Genomic DNA, 23,427 nt, shown 5'->3' on the forward strand with positions numbered 1-23,427 from the left:
AGTTTGGGATTATGTTCAGCATGGACTAGTTGGACCGAAGGTTCTGTTTCCATGGTGAATGACTCTATGACTCTGTAAATGTAAAAAGGATGGGAAGCTTTAGGATGGCACAGTAGCTACCATAACATAGACAGGAAAAGATTGCATTGTCCCACCAACACTGCAGACCCCCACTTTTGGTTCATTTTAAAATGGTGCAGGGAGTCACAGCAAGAAGACAAAAAAGAAACCAAAAAAATTAGAAAAATTTAAGAAATCAAAAATGTGCAAGATATGGAAGTGACATTGCTGGGCAGAATGAAAGGATCATTTGGAAGCTGTTGTATGCAGAAATTTTAGCTGATGGACATAGAACATATTTTAAACTGGGTACTCGTGTTGGAGTTTTGGTTCTTTCTGATGCTGAAGTTTGGTTTGAGTCAGACTTTCTGCAGCCATCAAGTGTAGATCTCCATGGATTTGCAAAATCATGAGACTGAATCATAATGCCACACTTCAATATAAATAGATGAAATTCACAGAAACTTAATATGTAATTCAGATTAAAGATTCTTCATTTTTAAGTAGAGTTCCTTTGATGTGCAGGTCAGGTGAATTGGCCATGCTAAATTACCCAGAGTGTTAGGTGTATTAGTCAGGGGTAAATACAGGGTGTGAGTGGGTTACTCTTCAGAGGGTCAGTGTTGGCTTGTTGGGTCGAAGGGCCTGTTTCCATAGGGAATCTAATCTAATCTAAAAACAATTACTACTAATTTACAAAGAGAGGAAATGAGAAGCCAAGAAATACCTAAAGATTTTAGAATTGATTTTTCAGAATTGTTTAAAGAACTTCAAACACTGAACACATCATATTACTTTTCATCATGAGGCAAGGACCTTTTTTTTCCACACTGAGAAATGTTCCTCACCCACTTTCGCAGAAGGTAGAGCACAAAGCTGACTCAGCGTTAAAACAAGTAGTTATCTCATCTATGACAAAGCCTACAAACTGGTGTTCAGATCTAGTGGCTGTGCTGAAATCAAATGCAACGCTAAGAATCTAGATTTCACAAAGTTAAATACAGGCGTTGACAGGAAAGTTCATGCAACACTGCCTGTGGATGAGAATATGTCAAAATTGGGAAAGAGTTCAATTTTCAGCTAGATGTGAATAGCAGCTTTTCAGCAAATAATTATAGATGAAGAATCAAAATTGTTCACTACTTTTACTACTATTTTGGAGACACAGTTTGAATAGTAATTCTTTCACTTCATGCCTGCACTAGAGATCCTACAGTGGACAATGTCAAATATCCTGGGAGAATTGGAAGGAATAATTTGCTACAGAGATGGTGGATCCACGACAACAGGGCACAATGCCAGAATGCTACAAAATCAACAAGAAGCAAGACTCACACTCAATAACTTTCTCACAACTATTATATTCTCAAGACCCATTGTCCATGTGCCAGGCTCAGAGCAGACCTTGAGAAAACCAAACTAATTAAAAAGTTAAAAATCACACAACACCAACTTATAGTCCAACAGGTTTATTTGGAAGCATTAGCTTTTGGAGTGCTGCTCTTTCATCAGGTGATTATAGACAACCACCTGATGAAGGAACCACACTCCGAAAGCTAGTGCTTCCAAATAAACCTGTTGGACTATAACCTGGTGTTGTATGATTTTTAACTTTGTACACCCCAATCCAGCACCAGCACCTCCAAATCAAAACTAATGAAAGAATTTCCACCTACTTGAAATATCACAGATCTTCAGTGTTTTATAAGGATGGTAAATCAAGTGGAGATGAACTTGGAAGTTTTAGACCAACTTGCTGTAACAAGGCTAGGTATGGTTGTGGGAGGAAGCCCAGTAAATGAGTTTTGAAAGGATCAACAAAATGTTAATATCACTGGACTTACTGGCTCATTATGATCCAAAGATACTTATGATCGTTGCTGCAGATGCATGATTCATTGGACCAGGAACCATATATGTCAAGATTTAGAGAGATGGTAAATATAGATCAACGTGTTATGCGTTTCATGCTACAAGTGAAACAGAAAGGAACTATGCTGTTATTTAGCTGCTACCTGGGTGTATGAAAAAACTTCTGGTACTTCCTAAGTCTTCAATTCACAACTGAGACTGACCATGAACCTTTGGACAGTACTTAAGAATTAGAAACCTTGCAACAAGGGAACAGGAATTTTGTTTGATGTTGATGAGTTTTGCTGCTACAACTGACCATGGACAAATGCAAAAACAAACTAAAGCAGACATATTGTTGAGTATTCCTAAAGGAAGACCTGCATAAAGGGATATTAATTTTTTGAAGATATCGAGACCTTTACTTCACTGATGACCAAGTATTGACCAAAGAGAACTGTTGAGTTAAGTGGTGTGTTACCTGATTCACCTTTGAATACTGACATAACATTCGGCGATTCTCATTTTCTAAAAATAATAATTGAAACCTCTCTGTTATCCTTAGTGAATTCCCATGTAAATTCTATAAAAGAAAAGTACTTTTACGCAAATGTTAATATTCATTTGGTCAGACCACATTTGGAATTTTGTGGACAGCTTTGGTGCCCGTATCCAAGGAAGGATGTGATGGCATCGGGACGGAATTGAGAGGAAATTTACGAATATGACCCCAGTGATGAAGTACTTGCCATATGAAGACCCTGGGTCTGTACTTGATGGTATTTAGAAGGGTGAGAGGGGATCTCATTGAAACATGCAATTGGATCTCAGAATACTGACAGGCCTGCATTGAGTGGACATGGAGAAGATGTTCTACTTGTAAGAGAGTCTAGTACCAAGAGGCCAGCCTTAGAGTGAAGAGACAGCCCTTTAGAACTGAGATGAGGAGGCATTTCTTCAGCCAGAGGCTGGTTAATCATAGAATCCATACAGTCCAGAAAGAGGCCACTCAGTCCAACGAGTCTGCACCATCCCTCTGAACAGCATTCTCACCCAGACACATGCCCCCACCCTGTCTCCGTAACCATTTACCATGGCTGAACCACCAAGCCTGCTCACCTTTGGGAGGAAACCGAAGAACCTGGCAGAAACCTACACAGACACATGCAAGTTCCACATAGTCACTCAAGGCTGGGTTTGAACCCAGGACCCTGGCACAGTGAGGCAGCAGTGCTAAACACGGAGCCACTGTGCTGCCCAAATCTGAGGAACTCATTGTTGCAGAAGCCAAGTTATTGAGTGTATTTAAGACAGAGATAGGTTCTTGATCGGCAAGTGGATTAAGGGCTATGGTGAGAAGACAGCAGAATGGGTTTGAGAAACATAACAGCCATGATTGAATGGTGAAGTGGCCTCAATAGCCTGAATGGCTTAATTCTGCTCCAATACCTTAGGGTCTTATGATCCATTATTGAATCAGATGGCTGGGGGCAATCTTTCTCTCCATTAGATTTGGCAACCAAAAGTTTTTAAATAATAGATAATGAATGCTTGTGATTTTCACAGTTTTCAAGCAAGTAACTAAACCTACTTTGTGCCTACTTCTGAGCATCAGTGTGAAATGGGTAGAAATAACATTTGCAGTCAGAACATGGAAGGCTTCGAAATTAGTTATGTTGCACTCACACTGACAAATGAATGCATTTCTATTACTCGAAAATAACCATTTTTTCTGCATACAGAGATAAGGGCAGTATATGGACTTACAACTAATTATTTGTCATTCAAGCAACCTAAGAGAAAACATTAGTTTCACTTGTTGTTGCTGTTGTTTTTTTTTATTTTCTGAACACATTTCATTTTAATTTTAATGTCCCCAAGTGCCATTTTAAAATATCTGTGCTTGGCAAAAGCAGTACAAACAGATGAGACTTAAACAGGTCAAATGGTTAAGAAGTAAACTTCCTAGTGAGACTAGGCATGCTAGGAATTCATATTCGGGAGAAAATTTCAGTTACCAAATGAAACTGCACTTCAGTGAAGATTTTCTAGCAGAACAAATTTACAGGTTCACAATGCATTTCTCTCAATATGCTGAAAGAATACAGCATATTTGATGACATAAAGTATGCTTGTTCATAATCTTTGTTATTTGCACTAAAACTGCACAAGTGCCTCCTTGAAAAATATTTTGTAAGAATAAGATAAATAAACTATGTTCTAATCACATTTAGATAGAGTCATAGAGATGTACAGCATGGAAACGGACCCTTCGGTCCAACTCGTCCATGCCGACCAGATATCCCAACCCAATCTCATCCCACCTGCCAGCACCTGGCCCACATCCCTCCAAACCCTTCCTAATCATATACCCATCCAGATGCCTTTTATGCTAACTGATTTTCAATTAACCTATAATAAATCTATTTTGTTCAAAGAATGCTTACCAACGTGCTGAGGTTTTCTCTATTCTTCAAATGAATATCAAGTTGGTTGGTTTGGTGTCATGAGATTTTCTAATATAGAGATATTTAGTCATAGAGGTTTACAGCATGGAAACAGGCCCTTTGGCCCAATGTGTCCATGCCACCCAGTTTTCACGATTAAGCTAGTCCCAATTGTCTGCGTTTGGTCCATATCCCTTCTTACTTATCCCATCCATGTACCTGTCCAAATGCTTCTTTCATGTCAAAATTGTACCCACCCCCACCACATCTGTGCCCTCTACCATGGGGAAAAGCTGATGGCTATCTACCTTATTAATGCCTCTTATGATTTGATAGACCTCTATAATTCACCAAAGCCTCCTACACTCCAGTGAACGAGTAGGAGAATTGACATTTCGGGCATAAACCCTTCATCAGGAATGAGGCTTGTGAGCCGGGGTGTAGACAGATAGCCATTTATCTCACTACCCCCTAGGCTCACAAGCCTCATTCCTGATGAAGGGCTTATGCCCGAAACGTCAATTCTCCTGCTCCTCAGATGCTGCCTGACCTGCTGTGCTTTTCCAGCACTACACTCTCAATTCTGATCTCCAGTAGCTGCAGTTCTCACTTGCTTCCAGCGAAAGAGTCCTAGCCTATCCTTAAAACTCAAACCTTCCAGTTCAGGCAGCATCCTAGTAAATCCCTTTCTGCATTGTCTCTAGTTTTATTACATCCTTTCTATAGTAGGGCGGCCAGAACTGCACACAGTGCTTTAAACATAGCCTCGTCAACATCTTGTCCAGCTGCAACAAGACATCACAACTTCTATGTCAGAGCAAATTACTGTAGATGCTGGAATATGTACTGAAAACAATAAATGCTGGCGACAACAGCAGGTCAGACAGCATCCACGGAGAGACAGCAAGCTAACGTTTCAAGTCTAGATGACTCTTCAGCACAGCTCTGAAGCTGAAGGTCTGATAAAGAGTCATCTCAACTTGAAACATTAGCTTGCTCTCTCTCCATGAGTGCTGTCAGACCCGCTATCTCCGGTGTTTGCTATTTTCACCCCAACTCTTATATTCAATGGTCTGACTGATGAAAGCAAGCATGCCAAAAGCCTTTTTCACCACTCTGTCTACCTGTGCCTCCACTTTCAAAGAGCTGTGAACCCGTTACCCTGGATCTCTTTGTTCGATAACACTCCCCAGGGACTTACCGCTGATACAAATCCTGCCCTGATTTGACCTACCAAAATGCAACACCTTGAGATCTATTCACAGTCTTTGGGAAACAATTTGAAACCCAGCTCTGGTATGGTTAAAATTATTGCAATTTCAGTCTTCCACAATCAAAATCAAGACACTTGCATGTTTGTAGCATCATTCATTTACCCCATAAAATATCCCAAGGCACTTCACGGGAGTATAACATACAACAGAGAGTGAAGTGGAGAGATTTTGGGAGGAAGTTCACGGGCTTTTGGCCTCAACAGATGAACTGCAGCCTGAAGTAGGGATTCACAAGAATTGTATTTGTACTATTAAGGTATCATCCAGTGAATGTACTGTTAGAGACCAGACCAGCCTCTTCCAAAACATATTATGGAGATGACCTACACCCTACATTTTATTTTATTTTAGAGGCAATTGTGTTTCAGGTAATATTTGATCGGTTCATCACTCCGCTGATTTGATTCCTGTACATTGGAAGTATACAAATACTATCCCATCATTTTAAAAAGGAGTAAGAGAAAAAGAAAGAAATACCACCAACCCATCAGCCCAAACCAGTAGTAGAGAACGTTCTACAATCTATCGTAAATTATATGATAAATAGACACTTGGATAAAAAAATGATCTGATTGGGCATGGTCAGCCCGGATTGGTGAACGGAAAATCATGTTTGAAAAGCTTGTTGGAGTTTTTTTGAGGATGTTACTAGCAAAATTGATATAGGAGAGTTGATGTATGTTCAGAAAGCTTTTGATAAGTTCACCCACTAGAGGTTGGCTAGCAAAATTAGGACATAATATACTGGCATGAATTAATGATTGGATAATACATAGAAACAGAATAGGAGTAAATAGATCATTGTCATATTACAGGCTATGACTAGGCAGCACCACAAGGATCAGTGGAACAGACTGAATGGCCTACTCTAGTTCCAATGTTTCACCATATGGTGTTCTAACAAAGTCACCTTATTTCTTATGACTCCTGATATATCTTCTTATATAGATGCTTTGGAGTTGGGGACCACGTGCAGTGTGTCAATGTCTACAGATAACATTAAGATAAGTGGCAGAGCAAAGTGTGCAGAGGACTGTGAAACTTTCCAAAGGAACATAGATACTTTAAATGAGTGGGCAAAGGTCTAGCAGATGGAATACAATGTTAATAAATGTGAAGTCATCCATTTTGGTAGGAGTAACAGTAAAAAGGACTATTACTTGAATGGTTAAAAGTTGCAGCATGTTGCTGTGCAGAGGGACTTCGGTGTCTTTCTGTATGAATCACAGAGAGTTGGTCTGCAGTTATAACAAGTAATTAGGAAGGCAAATGGAATTTTGTCCTTCATTGCTAAAGGGATTGAGTTTAAAAGCAGGCAGGTTATGCAACTATATAGGGTGCTGGTGAGGCCACACCTGGAGTACTGCATGCAGTTTTGGTCTCCTTACTTCAGAAAGGATCTACTAGCATTGGAGGGGGTGCAGAGGAGGCTCACTAGGTTGATTCTGGAGTTGAGGGGGATGGCTTATGAGGAATGACTGAGTAGACTGGGATTACATTCAATGGAATTTAGAAAGTGAGGGGGATTTTATAGAAACTTATAGAGTTATGAAGGGAATAGATAAGATAGAAGCAAGAGGATGTTTCCACTGGCGGGTGAAATTAGGACAAGAGGGCACAGCCTCAAAATTAGGGGAAGCAGATTTAGGACTGAATTGAGAAGGAACGTCTTCACTCAGAGGATTGTAAATCTATGCAATTCCCTGCTCAGTGAAGTAGTTGATGCTACTAAGATAGATATTTCTTTGAACAATAAAGAAATAAAGGGATACAGTGAGAGGGCGGGTGAGTGGATCTGACTCCACAAAAAGCTCAGCCATGATCTTAATGAATGGCGGAGCAGGCTTGAAGGGCCAGATGGCCTACTCCTGCTCCTAGTTTTTACGTTCTTATGTTCTTTATTTCCCTTCATCAAGAATTTCCCTACACCTTGGCTGATAGGGTCCTCAACTGTATCAGTTCAAATTTCCATACTTCTCCTTCCTCCAACAACCACAATAGGGCTCCCCTTCTCTTATGCCACCACTGCAGCATCCACACTCAACAGACTATTCTCCACCTCCCCCATGCTGCCACTGTCAAACACATCTGCCACTCCTCTCACATTTCAAAAACACGATTCCCACCTTATCATTTGGTCCACTCTTCCACCATGTCCAACACCTCTCCCCTTGACCTCTACACCTTGCCAAGGCACATTATCATCCAAGCACAGCAAATGCAAATCTTGCTCTGCCCTTCCCAATACCCAGGACTCCCAAAACCTTGGTGAAGCACTGATTTACAAGAACCTCTCGCAATTTAATACACCACTTTCATTGCTCACAAATAGACCTCTGCTACATTTAGGAAACTAAACAGAAACAGAGAACGTGATTTGGAGATGCCGGTTTTGGACTGGGGTGTACAAAGTTAAAAATCACACAACAGGTTATAGTCCAACAGGTTTAATTGGAAGCACTAGCTTTCAGAGCGACGCTCCTTCATCAAGTGGTTATAACACCTCTGTTCATTATGCAAGAATGATACCAAGTTTCCAACTGTCTTATTTTCTGCCACACTTTTACACTCACCTCTCTATCACTGGCCTTGTCCACTTCTCAATTAAGCCCTGACAACAAGACAATTTTCGAAAAAAAATGTCAATTTACAGCATTCCAGTCTCTCTGTTGTGTTCAAAATTTTTGTAATTTCTCAAAATGGCAACTGTTATCAATAATTCCATTACTCTCGCTTACACCTGCTCCAGATCCGACTTTCCTTTCTTTACTTGTCCCATTCTGATCCCCCTTCACTTGGCACTATTATTCCTTTTGCCAGTCCACCTCCATGTCTTCTACCCATCGCAAACCTTCCTTTTTGTCCTTTCCCCTGCCCCTTTATCTGTTTCTGTACCTGCTTTAAAACCTGCTATATCCCCCCAACATTTCCCAGTTATGACAGAAGATCATCAGCTTCAAACACTACCCTGAATTTTACATGTCTCCAGAAATGGAAACTGAATTGAGGCCCCAAGTAAAATAGTGAGGAGCCTCGTCAGGATGGCTCCCTGCACTATTCTGTTAATTGAAAAATTTCCTGGTGGTGAGGCCCAATGAGGAGTGACTGCTCACTCTACTCAGGCAGGCAGTCAATTAGCATAATTGAGCACCATTCTCCAAGGGCACCGGAATTTTGCCAATGGTAGGACAAACCCTCAATCCACTGCCCCAGGTAGGCCAGCAGCTTAACAAAGCTTGTCTCAATGCAGCAGCTAGAGTGTTTAAAGAAGCAGAGATTCAAAAGGATCTCCCTAGAGAGGTTTTCCTTTGTCCTTCAGCCCTGTGAATTCTTAATTATTTTTTAGTTACCTGCTGGATTCTTGAAGCTGAGCCAGCAGCATAAGGATCTTGTCTACTGTCATTAATTGGTTGGTGGGCCCACAGACAGACAGTTAGGAATATGGTGACATTAAAATTGCAAAAATGTACTGTTACCAGCAAGAGTGGGCTCGGGGATTGCTTTTTGACTTATTATCAGAGTCCTGACACTCATAGTAAAATTAAGACTGGTAACTCTGTTAATCTCTCCACAAATGCTACCTAACTTTTTGAATACTTTCATACTGCTGCCTCACAGCGCCAGAGACCTGGGTTCAGTCCTGACACTCATAGTAAAATTAAGACTGGTAACTCTGTTAATCTCTCCACAAATGCTACCTAACCTTTTGAATACTTGCATAATTTTCTATTCTTTTATGGAAATTTGCTTAATTTCCCTCCTTATTTTCCGATTAACTTAATTCAGCACAAGATAATGTGCTCACGGTTGAAAACGTTTTGAATGTGAGTTGAAGAAGAGTGCCCGCTATTCCTGATGAAGGGCTTTTACCTGAAACGTTGATTTTCCTGCTTCTCGGGTGCTGCCTGAACTGCTGTGCTTTTCCAGCACCACTCTAATCTAGAATCTTGAAGAAAATTTACACAAGTCTAAGTAGTTTTAGCTCAGAGTTAGGGATTCGTACTTCAGCACCAATAATTTCGAGATGATGGAAAGGTTGGTGGTAATCAGTCTTTTCAGATAATTTGTAAAGGAACCAGACAGGACAGAAAGCCACACTTTATTGCGAGGAGTTGGTGCTTTCTTGAATGCACTGCTGAATGAGTGACAGAAATAAATTAATTGCTAAATTTTAAAAGGGAATTGGATACATTGAAAAGGAAAATATGGATGGCATTAGGTAAAGAGCTGAGCTATGGGAGCTGGTAAAGAGTGGGTACAGGGACAATGAACCTAGCACCGTTCTATACTATGCCTTCATATTCTGAGGATTCACTTTTAATTTTTTTTAACACAAGGTCAGTGCCTAATTTCAGTTTTGAAAAGAAAATGTTGTTCCCATTGTTTACATGTCAGAAATAGAATGTCCTTTCAACTCTGTAGCTTTTACATAGAGGAAAATGCCTTTCAAAAACTTTATTCAATTCCTATAGTGCAAAGACATAAGGCAAAACAGCAAGAAAGAAATGAAAGTTGAAATGGAAGATTTAAACAATCTTTTAATACCGATAAGAATTCCAATGAAAAGGAAAGACTCGTTTTTCCAATTCCGCAGCTGCATCTTTGATATCTCTCATCCAATTTGTAGCAAGATTACAGATAGAAACTATTTTCACATATTTACTAAATATTATTTTGCAACATCATTAATTGTATACATTGTCTTTGGTAGATTATTCTGTACAGTTGTTATTTGGCTTCATCATAGGACGTTTCTCTTCCTTATCCACACTTCTCTTGCCTCCCCAAATACCTTGCTAAAAAGAAATCACTTAGAACTGTAGTCTGTGGAGGATTATGAGGAAAAATGCGGGCATAGACCTTCGGTATTCTCTGCCTTATTCTGCTAGCACAGGAAAGAAAATTATGCAAAGGTGTAGGTTTTGCCTTACTTTGATCAATTGATTGATTTATTGTCATATGTATTTATTACAAATATAGTGAAAAATGTTGTATAATGTCACTGCTCTCCTGGGCCATCTTACAACATAGAAATAAACCAGACATAGAGAATAAAGGTAGGAAAATAAAGAAATAAAGTTAAAAGTTCAACATCGCAGACCTTCAGAGCAGATCGGTGGAGGTTCAGGTGAAAAAAAATCTTTAAAAACAGTAAGTTAAAAGGAAGTACTTGCCTTAACAAAATCTCAAGCCAAAGAATTATTTTTGACCTGTACTTACTATGGATATACAGGAAGTACAGTACACAGCAAGACTTCACAAGAACAGAAATAATGAAAGATTAATCTGTCTTAATGAAGGATAAATATTGGTCAGGAGTCTGAGAGAACTGTGGGTTTATTCACATTGGTGATAAAAAACAAAAAAAGCAGGATATATTCTTCTAGGTTTGCAGCTTCTAAAACATTGATGTTCAAAAGTTCTTCGGTGTAGCCATGCAAGAATATAGAAAGCATGCAGGCTACTGCAAGCAGTCAGAAAGACAAATGGTATGTTGGACTTCATTGCAAAAGCACTGGAGTACAATTACAAATAAATATTTTGACAACTGTTTAAGGCTTTTGTGAGACTAGGCCAGAAATATTATGCATGTGGATTCGGTCTTCATTACTAAGTAAGACTATAATTGGATTGGAGGACTGGATAGTGAAGATTCTTTAGTTTCATTTGTGGGAGAGTTTTCCTAAAATGAGAGGATGAGCAAATTCTGTTATTACTCTCTGGAGTTTAAAATAATGATAGTTCATCTGATTAAAACATACAACATCCTGAAGAGAATTACTAAGATACAAGGTGGAAGGATGCTTCCACTGACTGGGGAACCTAGATCATGGTGCACAATTGCAGAATAAGGGAGTTATCATTTAGGATTCAAATATGGGAAACGCTAAAAGTTATAACCCTTTGGGACTGTCTATATTGAGGGCTGTTGATACTCTGCCATTAAGTATACTTAAGGTGAAAGACCATCAGACCATAAGAATAGGACCAGAGACAATAACAGAAATTGCTGGAAACGCTCAGCAAGTCTGGCAGCACAGTTCTGAGGAAAGGTCCCTCAAGCTGAAACACTAACTCTGATTTCTCACCATAGATGCTGCCAGACCTGCAGAGTTTTTTTTCCAGTGGTTTCTGGTTTTGTTTCTGATTTACAGAATCTGCAATTCTTTCAGATTTTAGTTAGAATAGGAGCAGGCATAGGTCATTCCACCAGTCAATGAGAACTTAGTTGATTTGATAACCTTCAATTCAGGAAATTACAGAGCAGGCGAGGCTCACGTTAGTGGTAAGGGAACTATTCAAGAAAATTCAGAAGAAGAGAATTAACATCCACTTGGAAAGGCATGGGTTAATTAGGAATAGTCAGCAATGGCTTTGTTAGAGTAGGTCAAGCCAAGCAAATTTGTTAGAATTTTTCAAAAAGGTGATCACATATGTGAATGAGGGAAGTTCAGTCGATGCAGTTTATATGGATTTTAGAAAAACTTTTGAGAAGGTCCCACCTGGGAGACTGATTGAGAAGGTTAAAGTGCATGGAATTGAGGGAAACTTGGCAAGATAGATCAGAAACTGGCTTAGTAATAGTATACAAAGAGGAGAGATAGGAGCATATTCAACTGACTGGAGGTCAGTGTTCAGCTGCATACCACAGGGATCACTACTGGGACCTTGTCTTTTTTTATTCATTCATGGGATAAGGGTGTCACTGGCTAGGCAGCAATTATTAGGCGTAGGTGAGGACTGCAGATACTGGAGATTAGAGTCGAGAATGTGGTGTTGAAAAAGCACAGCAGGTCAGGCAGCATCTGAGGAGCAGGAAATTAAACATTTTGGGCAAAACCCTTCATCAGGAAAGGTTTTACTGATGAAGGGCTTTTGCCCGAAACGTTGATTTTCCTGCTCCTTGGATGCTGCCTGACCTGCTGTCCTTTTCCAGCAACACACTATTGAGGCAGCGTCTATTGCCCATCCCCAACTGCCCAGAGGGTAGTTAAGAATCAACCACATTGCTGTGGGTCTGGAGTTATATGTAGGCCATTACCTCCCCTTATTGTTCATTTTATACATATACAGTGTAACCAATATAGATGAAATGTGGGGGAATGTTAAGTAGGTGTCACCAAGATTGGTAGATTGGGAAATATTGAAGAAGATGCTTATAGGTTACAGCAAGATATAAGTGGGTTTGTCAGATGGGTAGAGCTGTAGCAGATGGCATTTAACCCTGATAAGTGAGAAGTAGTGCACTTTGGAAGAAGAAACAAGATAAGGGAATATTTAATGATTGGTAGCTTAGGGGGAACAGAAAGATTTAGGGGTAATAATTCACAGATCGCTGTAGAGGACAGAGCACATGAATAGGGTAGTTAAGAAGGCATATGGGACACTTGCTTTCATCAGTCATGGAATAGAGTATAAGACCAAGGAGGTAATGTTGGAGTTACACAGAGTGTTGGTTAGACCATGGTTGGAGTACTGTGTGTGATTCTGGTCACCTTACTACATGAAGGATATGATAAGACTGGAGAGGGGACAAAGGATGTTGCCTGGGATGGACAAATTGAGTTATAAGGAGAGACAAAATAGGTTTGGATTGTTTCCTTGACAGAAAAGAAAACTGAGGGGGGACATGATTGACATGTATAAGATTATGAGGAATATGGACAGGGTGAATAGCGAGCAGCTGTTCCCCTTGGTTGAGCAGCTATCACGAGGGGCATAGTTTTAGGGGAAGGGGATGGACATGCAGAGGAGATTCAAGAGAAACTTTTCTCATTCAGAAGCTGATAGGAATCTGGAATGTCCTACCTGGAAAAATAATGGAGACTGGAAATCTTACAACCTTTAAAATATATTTGGTTGACCACATGAAATATCTTAACATTCAAGGATATGGGACAAGTGCAGGAAATTGAGATTAGCATGTTTTTAGTGGTAGTTAATGACTCTGTTTCTCTTTCAGCATGCCCCTCAATTCCGTTAAAATTTTGTCTGTCTCAGCTTTCAATATACATAGTAACATCCAGCCTCTACAGCCCTCTGTTGTAAATAGTTACACAAAGTCACTGCATTCTGAGAGAAGAAATTCCTCTTCATCTCTATCTTAACTGGACAGCTCTTATCCCTGAAATCATGCCCTTTGGTCCTTTACTCTTATAAAGTCATAGCTATACAGCATAGAAACAGACTCTTCCATCTGACCCTTCAGTGTGCGCCAGATATCTGAATCTGACCTAGCTCCATTTAGCATTTAGCTCACATCCCTTTAAGACCTTCCAATTCATACACCATCCAGATGTCTTTTAAATGTTGTAATTGTACCAGTCTTCACCACTGCCTCTGGCTGCTCATTCCATACACGCACCACACTCTGCATGGAAAAAGTTATCCCTCATGTCCTTTCTAAATCTTACCCCTCTCATCTTTAAACCAAAGCCCTCTCGTTTTGGACTCCTCCACCCTCGGAAAAAGACCTTGAACAGCCGCAACGTGACATCTCAACTCCTATAGTCAATATTCTGACCAATGAAAGCAAGTGTGCCAAATGACTTCTTCACAACCCCACCTACCTGTGACTCCACTTTCAAGGAACTATGCACTTGCATCCAACATCTCTATATGCAGAAATACTCTCCATGTCTCTACCATTAGGTGAATAAGTCCTCCTCTGGTTGGTCTTACCAAAATGTAACACTTCTCCTTTATCTAAATTAAACTCCATCTGCTACTCCTCAGGCCATTGGCCCAACTGATCAAGATCCTGTTGTACCTTGCGATAATCTTCTTCACTGTCCAGTACACCACCTATTTCAGTTTCATCTGCAAACTTACTAACCATTCCTCCTCGGGTGATATCCAAATCATTTATACAAATGCAAAAAACAGTGGACCCAGCACCAATCCTTGTGGTACACCGATGGTCATAGGCTTCCAGTCTGAACAACCATCCTCTACCACCACCCTCTCTCTCCTACTTTCAAGCCAATTTTGAATTAAAATTCAAAATTGTCTCCTCAGGGGAAACAACCTTTAAGAATCTACCTTATCAAAACCCCTAAGAATCTATATGCTTTGCTAAGGATCTCCTGTCATTCTTCTAAATTCCATTCAGTACAGGCTCAATCTGTCCAAGCTCTCTTCGTAATTCAGTCTCTCTATACCCAGGATTGACCAAGTTTGCCATCTGTGAACTGTCTCCAATGCCAGTATATTTTCATTAGACAAGCGAACCAAAACTGTTCATAATACTTTGGGCACGATATAACTAGTACCTTGTAAAACTTTAGCAATAATTCCCTATTTTGTTTTACTCCATTCTGTTTGAAATGAAGGCCAATTAAAGAACCAAAACATTTTCACACAGGGAGTAGTTAGGATATGGTATGAGCTGCCTAAAAATGTGGTGGAGGCACATTCAACTGAGGCATTCAAAAGGGCATTGAATGATTGTTTGGATAGAAATGATATGCAGAGATATGGGGGAAAGTCAGGAAATTGGCACTAGGTAACAGAACTGGTGCAAGCACAATGGGCTTATGGCGTGCTGCTGTCCTATATAAAGGTAAGCTTGTGATCCCATTTGCCTTCCACATTGCTGAACCAGTGTGTTACCTTTTTAGGGTATTTCAGGCACGACAATACTCAAATCTCTGCAACCTTTCTCCATTTATATAAAATTCAGTCAAACTATTTTTCCTGGCAAAGTGCCAAACCTCACATTTCCTCACTTAAATAGATGGATAATTTGTCTAGAAAAGAGTAGAAAAGGAAAAGAAAAAAAACTGAGAAAGTGGACTTGAGGCATAATTTTAACCATGAACATGCTTAAATAGTAGAATAGACCTGAGGTACTATGTAGAATACTGCTCCTATTTCTTCAAACAGTGCTTTAGGAACTTTCACACCTACCTGAGAGAACAGATGGGGCTTCAGCTTGAAGCCTTTCTCACTGTCACCTCTGTCTGTGGAACATTTGCTGAGCACCACACTGAAGTGCAGTTTCTAGGTTACTTTTAAGTGAATCCACAAGCTCGTGACTTGGAGTAAGAGTACTTCTAAATGGCTGACACTGCTTGTAGTTACAAAATGGGAATAGGACTAGCATCACTGCAACACCAAATAAATACACTTTTGGCCTAGTTTGGGTTTGATAACTTGTCTTCTAAAAACAGTTACAATACATTAATGGTTAATAGTCAACAGCAACCAAAGTCTTTTATCAATATTAACATTACAAATTTAATTCCGTTGTCTAAAAAGCTGTAGGAAAAAATATAGAGACTTAAATACGGCAATTTGTTCACAATTGCCATCCTGTTAATTTCCAAAATAGTTAAGTTATTCAACATTCAGGAAGTCCCAACAACAGTTTGAAAGTATTTAGGTTCCTGGCATGGTCTGAGTTACTCAAGAGAATAATTTAAAGTCCTATTAGCTCTTATCGTGTTAGGAAATATAACACATCAATATTTTTCTTTTCTCTACTTCCAATGAATGTCTCTTTAATGATTTAAATTGTAGAACTGGAAAGTATAGTAATGCAAAATGCTCCCTGATGGAACGAATGTTCTATCCTGATTTTTGAAGCCAAGTATGGAGATAATGAAAAAAATGACTATCAGGTAAATTTATATAGAATCTAGATAGAAATCTATAGGTAAATTCATACAGAAATCAGAGCATTTAATGAAACTCCCACACAAGTTCACATGTGAGCATATTGACCTAGGAGGTTGGCCAAAAATCTGGCTCTCAGCCCAAGTGTGCAATGCTTGCTCTCCTTTTTCATATCGGTAACACAGACCATACTTGCCAGAAATCCAACCCTACTATCTGCTGAAGTATAATTTTCAAGTAATGTTGTTGGATTGACTCAAAATGAGGGATCATCAGAATTAGTTCACAATCAATCAGAGACCATTCACCCTGTCACATCTCCTAACAAGTGGAACATTGTAAAAGTCCACTTGTAAGGTAAGGCACTCAAATCCAGAAGATATGCTCAAGCCCATTGACAAGTTAGACTATCAGTACTAGACCTGAAAAAGTACCTGGCGCCCACATTTAAGAATAGAACAATATTGATTCACACGACATTAATATTTGAAATGAAAACAGAAAGTGCTGGAGAAATTCAGCAGGTCTGGCAGAACTTCAGAAGAGCTCTGAAGAAGTGTAATATTGGACTAAGAATGTTAACAGTCTCCATACTGGCTGTCAGACCTATTGAGATTCTCCACCACATTCTGCTTTTCTTTCAAAGTTCCAGCAGGTGCAGCAGATTGCTTTTATAGCCATTAAAATTTGATTCTTTATACTCATGTACATGCATGTTATAATCCAATTACAGTGTATTAAAATTATTATGTCATACAAGTTGGGATAAAATGAGCTGGGTATTTCAAGGTCCTAAGAGTAAAAGCAAAACTGAAGTCACCAAGAGATCAAGGAGTGTGGTGCTGGAAAAACACAGCAGGTCAGACAGCATCCGTGAAGCAGGAGAGTCGATGTTTCGGGCATAAGCCCTTCATCAGGAATGTGATTGATGAAGGGCTTATGCCCAAAACATTGACTCTCCTGCTCCTCTGTGCTGTACATCTCTATGCCTCTCTGACTTCAATACATATCTAATTTATTAACTCAATCTACTTAATACATATTCAAATAAATAAGTGAATTTATTTGCTTAAACTACTTTGTATCTACACACATGAATGAGTCTCACTGCCTTGTCTTGGATGGCTGGCATTTGGAGCTCTCTCTCAGGTTTCAGAGCACTGGTCTCATGAACACCAGTCCAATGGTGCATATGAATGGCCGCAGTCTCACAAACACAGTTCAATGGGGAAATTGCTCTCCCCTAATTAATACTGTTCTGAATCTGATATCATGTGCTGCATTGCCTTTGCTGGGCACTTTCCCAAGTACTCCTCTGTGCTTGGTGGTCACAAACAAATCCAAGTGTTGCCGCAAATTAGCCTGCTCCCAAGTCAAGTCAAGGTCATTACTGTTACAGCCCAACCACAAAAGGCTGCTTTTACACAAAGCCAACTTTTCATATATTTTCCTTCAATTGTTTATTGCCATGTCCAATGAACCCTTAACAATTAACCCTTAATGAGCTGGTTTGGAGGTATCATTTTTGAACCAAGCACTACATTTCCCATGAATAGGTACACACATTACTGGAACAAATACCGATAAAATATGATTTCAGTCATGTTGAGAAATAGGGAAATAAGTGCTACCAGTCAAGATTGAAAAAAGTACATTAAGTGCAGTAAAAGCACTGCCCTATTACTCTGTAATTTGCACTGAACTATTTTAAGGCTGTAGGCAATAGTTGCAGTGTCACGTTGGGAGTCTCACTGATGAAAGTATCATTCTGTCAGGACATTTAATCAATTTGAAGGAATCCAAAAGGGTTGATATTGGATATAACTATACAATGATTGGCTGATGGTGTCGATTGCCTTTCTGAAATCCGCATTTTGCAAATTTGATTTTAATTGAGAATCATCCAGAAATAAAAAAAATCTTGCAGACAATTTTGATTCAGTAATGTCTAATGAGGCAGGTTTAATAAATGATCTCAGAGTAAAATATTCCCTGGAAAACAAATGATTCCTGAAGAAGGGCTTATGCCCGAAACGTCGATTCTCCTGTTCCTTGGATGCTGCCTGACCTGCTGCGCTTTTCCAGCAACACATTTTCAGCTCTGATCTCCAGCATCTGCAGTCCTCACTTTCTCCTCTTGTGGGAGAATCTAAAACTAGGGGACACATTAAAAATGAGGAGTTACCTGTTTACGACAGAATATGGACTAATTCATATTCGTCTGTGGACTAAGAGTCTTTGGAATTCCCATCCTCAAAAGACAATGGATGCAAAATGTTTAACTATTTTTAAGGCACAGGTAGATAGGTTCTTGATCACCACGGAGATGAAAGATTATCAGGAATATGGAGGAACGTAAAGTTGAGGTTAAAATGTGATTGGCCATGATTTGAATGGCTGTGCATGCTCCAAGTGTTCAGGCACCCACTTTCGTTCCTTGTTCAAATGAAAAGGAAACTAATGGGGTTACATCTTAGGAAGGAAGTAGCCACAGAAATAGTGGATTCACTGATAATAATCTTCCAAGAATCCTAAAATTTGGGAAAAATCCCAGAGGATTGAAAAATTACTTATGTAACATCCTTACTTAACAGGGAAACAGTCAAAAATCAGATAAATATACCAGTTAGCTTGCTGTCTGTTAAAACCGATTTATAAAGGATATAATAGTAGATCATTTGGAAATAAATAATTAAACGGACTCAGCATGGCTTCATAAAAGGGACATTATGCCATCCATATTTATGAGAATTCTTTGTGGACGTAACAAGCAGGATTGATAAAAGGGAATCAGTAGATGTAATATATCTTAGATTTCCAACAGGCATCGCATAATAGGCTACTTAATAAGGTAAGAGCCTATGGTGTTGGCAGTAGTATACATAGATAGAGGACTGTCTAGCTAATAGAAGGCAGAGGTTAGTGAAAACATTTTCAACATGACAACCTATAATTAGTGGAACATCACAGGAATTGGTGCTAGCTGAAATAGATTACAATGTATGATTGAGTTGGAAGAAGGAGCCGAATGTACTGTTGCCAAATTTGCAGGTGACAAAAAGTGGTCAGAAAGCAATGGTGAGGATGTGGAGGGATATAGGCAGATTGAAAGAATGGACAAAAACTGGCAATGGATGGAACATAAAATGGTAAAATGTGAAGTTATTCAGTTTGGAAAGAAGAATAGAATAGCTGAATATTATTTAAATGGAACAAGACTCGAAAAAGCTACAACAGAGGTCTCATCCATGAATCACAAAAAAAATCACAAAAATGGAATTGGAATATTCACCTTTATTTCAGAGAGGATGGAATATGAAAATAAGGAAGTCTTGCTAAAACTATGCAAGACACTAGTTAGACTGCAGATGGAATACTGTGAATAATTTTGGTCCACTTATCTAAGGAAAGATGTTAAAAATCACACAACACCAGGTTACAGTCCAACAGGTTTAATTTGAAGTACTAGCTTCCAATTAAACCTGTTGGACTATAACCTGGTGTTGTGTGATTTTTAACTTTGTACACCTCGGTCCAACACCGGCATCTCCAAATCTGGAAAGATGTTGATATTGAGGCAATTCAGAGAAGGCTGGGCTTGGGAGAGTGGGGTTTCTTTATGAAGAGATTGAGTAGGTTGGGCCTGTACTCGTTGGAGTTTAGAAGAATGAGAAGTGACCTTTTTGAACATACAAAATTCTTAGGGAGCTTGACAGGACAGATACTGAGAGGTTGCTTCCCCTTGTTAGAGAGTCTAGGAGCAGAGGCCATAATGTCAGAGTAAAGGGTCACATAATTAGAACAGAGATGAAGAGAAATTTCATTGCTCAGAGGATAGTGAATCTGTATAATTCTTTACCACAGAAGGTTGTCGAGGTTGGGTGTAAAGTATATTCAAGACAAACTTCTAATCAGCAGCAGAATCAAAAGACAGGTGGAAAAGGTAAAAGAGTGGAGTTGAGGATTATCATATCAACCATAATCTCACTGAATGGTAGAACAATGCAAAGGGCCATACCACCTATTTCTGCTCATGTGTCTTATGGTCTTATGCAGAAACTTAAATTACTCTGTAATCCTTGATATCTGATATGTATCCTATGCTTGGCTAAATTAAACATTGTATGGGGAATAATACAGCAAATTAATAAAGAATAAAAGATCTACTTTGTAAATTAGTTTGATTAGGGCTGGAAGGTTTTTTTAAAATTCCTTGGTTAAAAAAATCTCTTCCCTGCTGCCTCTTCCCTGCAAATTTATGGGTAATTTTTAAATTATGATCAAATGTACAAAAAAATCATGGAAATAAAAATAAAAATAAAAATCCTGACTGAGCTCTAGAATACCAATGTTTAGCATCATATCAAAGGTTATAGATTCCTCTCAACAATTACCTAGTTTGCAAGGTGCTAACAATTTTTTTCTGTTTTGTTCTGAAAACAAAGCTCTTGTTTATTTATGCAATTTAGAAAGAGTGAAGAAAGACATTGGCGGTGAAATACAAATCCATTGATACCTCAAAATGATTCCCAACAAATTGCAACCAGTTATATGCCCTTCCAGATTTTCTTGAACATTGATGACAGGATGGAATGGAAGACGCGATGTCAGTTGTCTGTTTTGCTCTCAGGCTGAACTTAGATTTCACTGGTTCCCCCCCAGTAATGCTAAAAGCATCAGGCAAAGATTTACTATCTTCACGAAGAAAGGATGAGGGTGATTAAACATTACACAATTAAAATAAATCATAAAAAGGGTGAAAAAAATCTTAATTTTCACATAGATGTACATGTTAACATATGTACTTACACGATTGTATAACACTTTACAGATTGAGTTGTACGAAATGGTATTAAATGTAATTTGTAAAAGCCGATACTAAGCCTACCCACACTATTAATCTTATGGGCCATTTATACTAGGCTTTATAATATAAAAGTAATGAGTCACATCACCAATAAAAAGAAATTGTTGGTACAAGCGACCTGCTGTAGTGCGTTTGGGTAAACAGCATGAACATACAAAAGTCGTGTAACATCACTCTGGATGAACATTAGTTGCAAGAGGGGCAACGTGAACTTTCCAAAGAAACTTATTTTTATGTCGGTAAAGAGATAAAGGATTCCACAGTTCCTCAACTTAAAAAGTACATGAACCAATTCAACTCTAAATACGCGCAGACACATGGATTGCCAGGCAAGTAAAGGATGCAAAACAATCAGCATTACACCTCACTGGTATTGATTCAGCAGAGTTCCGTCTCAAATTAATATCTTCAATTCAATAACATCTTGTGAAAAAACCGTAACAATAAACTAATTATTAAACATCATCTCATCCATTAAAGCAATGAGTATCATTTTTGCTAAATCGTTGAATGGCCTGCAAATCACTTTGATATTTGAGTTAAAATATCATCCGCATGTATAAAAGTTTAATAAAAATAGGTATATTGCAGCTTAAATGTGAATAATCCCACTTTTATGAAATTTATGATTCAGAGCACTGAAATTGATAAAATTTGCTCCAAAATCACTTCAGACTAGAATATTTCTAATACACAAAGAATTCCTGGGGTGAAGAAAGTGTCATCGTGCCAATCAGCAGTTGGGTTAAAATGATTGAATGCCTTTTAAGTGGTAGACAGGCTGGTAAAAAAAGGTTTTTTGTCTTGTGGAGGCAGGCAGCTGAAGTGAAAACATTATTTAAATTCTGATTGCACACACAAGCTGAACTAGCTGCATCCTTGCAACCTAAGCACAGCCCCAAGGGAAGATACTCTACTGACAAATTAATACCTTAGAGAAAAGATCAGAATGGTGGCAATGAACTCATTTCTTCCTCCCAATAATAAAGAATGGCTTTTTCCTTTACCAATCGGCGATTGTTGCCATGGCGACTTGGACTTACCTCATTGCTTCACGAAGTGCTCCTCGCTCACTGAGAGTGGTGTGTTTGATGTCATCAAAATTATTCTCCAGCTTCTCATGGCTCTGGAATAAACCAGGTAAAAACATTTTCCTTTCAGTGTTTACTTTCATGATCACATTTTAAAACAGATCCCTTCTCTAGCAACATATTCTCTCAAGTGTTTCCGTTGCATAATCAAAATTGACATTATAAACGTGCCAAAAGTCAATCTTATTCACAATGTGGTTGTCATGGAAATCTTATCACTAACTCACCATGTATGAGAGGAATGCATACAAGAAGACAGCCATGGATATCTGATTGCAAATATCTCATTTTATTACAAACCCTAATGTATGAAACATATAAAACTATTTACACCATGCTTACTTTTATTTAAATTGTTTGTCTTCCCTAAGGCATTTGTCCACTAAGTTGGAAAACTAGCTGTTTCAGAGTCAGTGTTTGTACACTGGGAATAATGTAAATATCCCCAGGACAGAATGAATCAGAGAAATATAAAAGGTAAACAAAACTACGCAGACAATTTAAATGTTTATACTCATGTCTTGCATACTCTTGAGTATCAGAATAAGAGTGAGATACTTTTAGAAGTGTCAGGGCTAAATATAGAGATGCTAATTTATTTATAATTGAATAAAAGGACAGAAAACAAAAACTACAAGAAGTGGGAAAAATTCAGCAGAACAGAATGCAAAACACGGAACTATAATCAAGAGTATAAAGAGTATGTACACAATATAGGTAATCTCTTCCAACCTCTTCTGTCAGGCAGAAGATACAAAAGCTTGAACACACATATTAACAGATTCAAGGACAATTTCTTCCCTGCTGATATTAGGATTCTGAACGGACTTTTCAAATTTTTAATTTAATGTTGATCTTGCTCTCTGTGCACCTCTTCTGCAGCCGTAATATTGTATTAGTAACTATGCTCAATTACCCTAATTCACTTTGTATGGTGTGATCTGCTTTGTACTGCAAGCAAAACAAAACTTTTCACTGTACCTAGATACACGGATCAAATCAAAATCAAATTATTGAATGGTGGAGAAGGCAAAAAAAAGGAAAGAAATAGAACATTTAACAAAACATTTTAAAGCGGAATGTGAGGTTACAGCTGGGCCACAGTGAATTCAAAATAATTTGAGGATTATTCAGATTTATTGCATTGTGTCACACCTCTTCGTGCACAATCACTCGTGAATGAGTTGTTGCATTTATTTGTATACAGCTGAATTACAATT

At 38.7% G+C, this 23,427-nt stretch overlaps 1 protein-coding gene across 3 annotated transcripts in view; it reads right to left on the bottom strand.

The window, feature by feature from the left end:
• Window positions 1-23,427, bottom strand: part of LOC122554210 (dihydropyrimidine dehydrogenase [NADP(+)]-like) — a 735,384-nt gene that overhangs the window by 536,302 nt on the left and 175,655 nt on the right. For all 3 annotated transcript variants that reach the window (XM_043698867.1, XM_043698868.1, XM_043698869.1), the window contains exon 3: window positions 22,160-22,242. In XM_043698867.1, coding sequence (XP_043554802.1) covers window positions 22,160-22,242 — 83 coding nt within the window. The remainder of the gene's footprint in view (window positions 1-22,159; window positions 22,243-23,427) is intronic.

This window comes from Chiloscyllium plagiosum, chromosome 11, assembly GCF_004010195.1.
Source record: "Chiloscyllium plagiosum isolate BGI_BamShark_2017 chromosome 11, ASM401019v2, whole genome shotgun sequence".
Lineage (NCBI taxonomy): Eukaryota > Metazoa > Chordata > Chondrichthyes > Orectolobiformes > Hemiscylliidae > Chiloscyllium > Chiloscyllium plagiosum.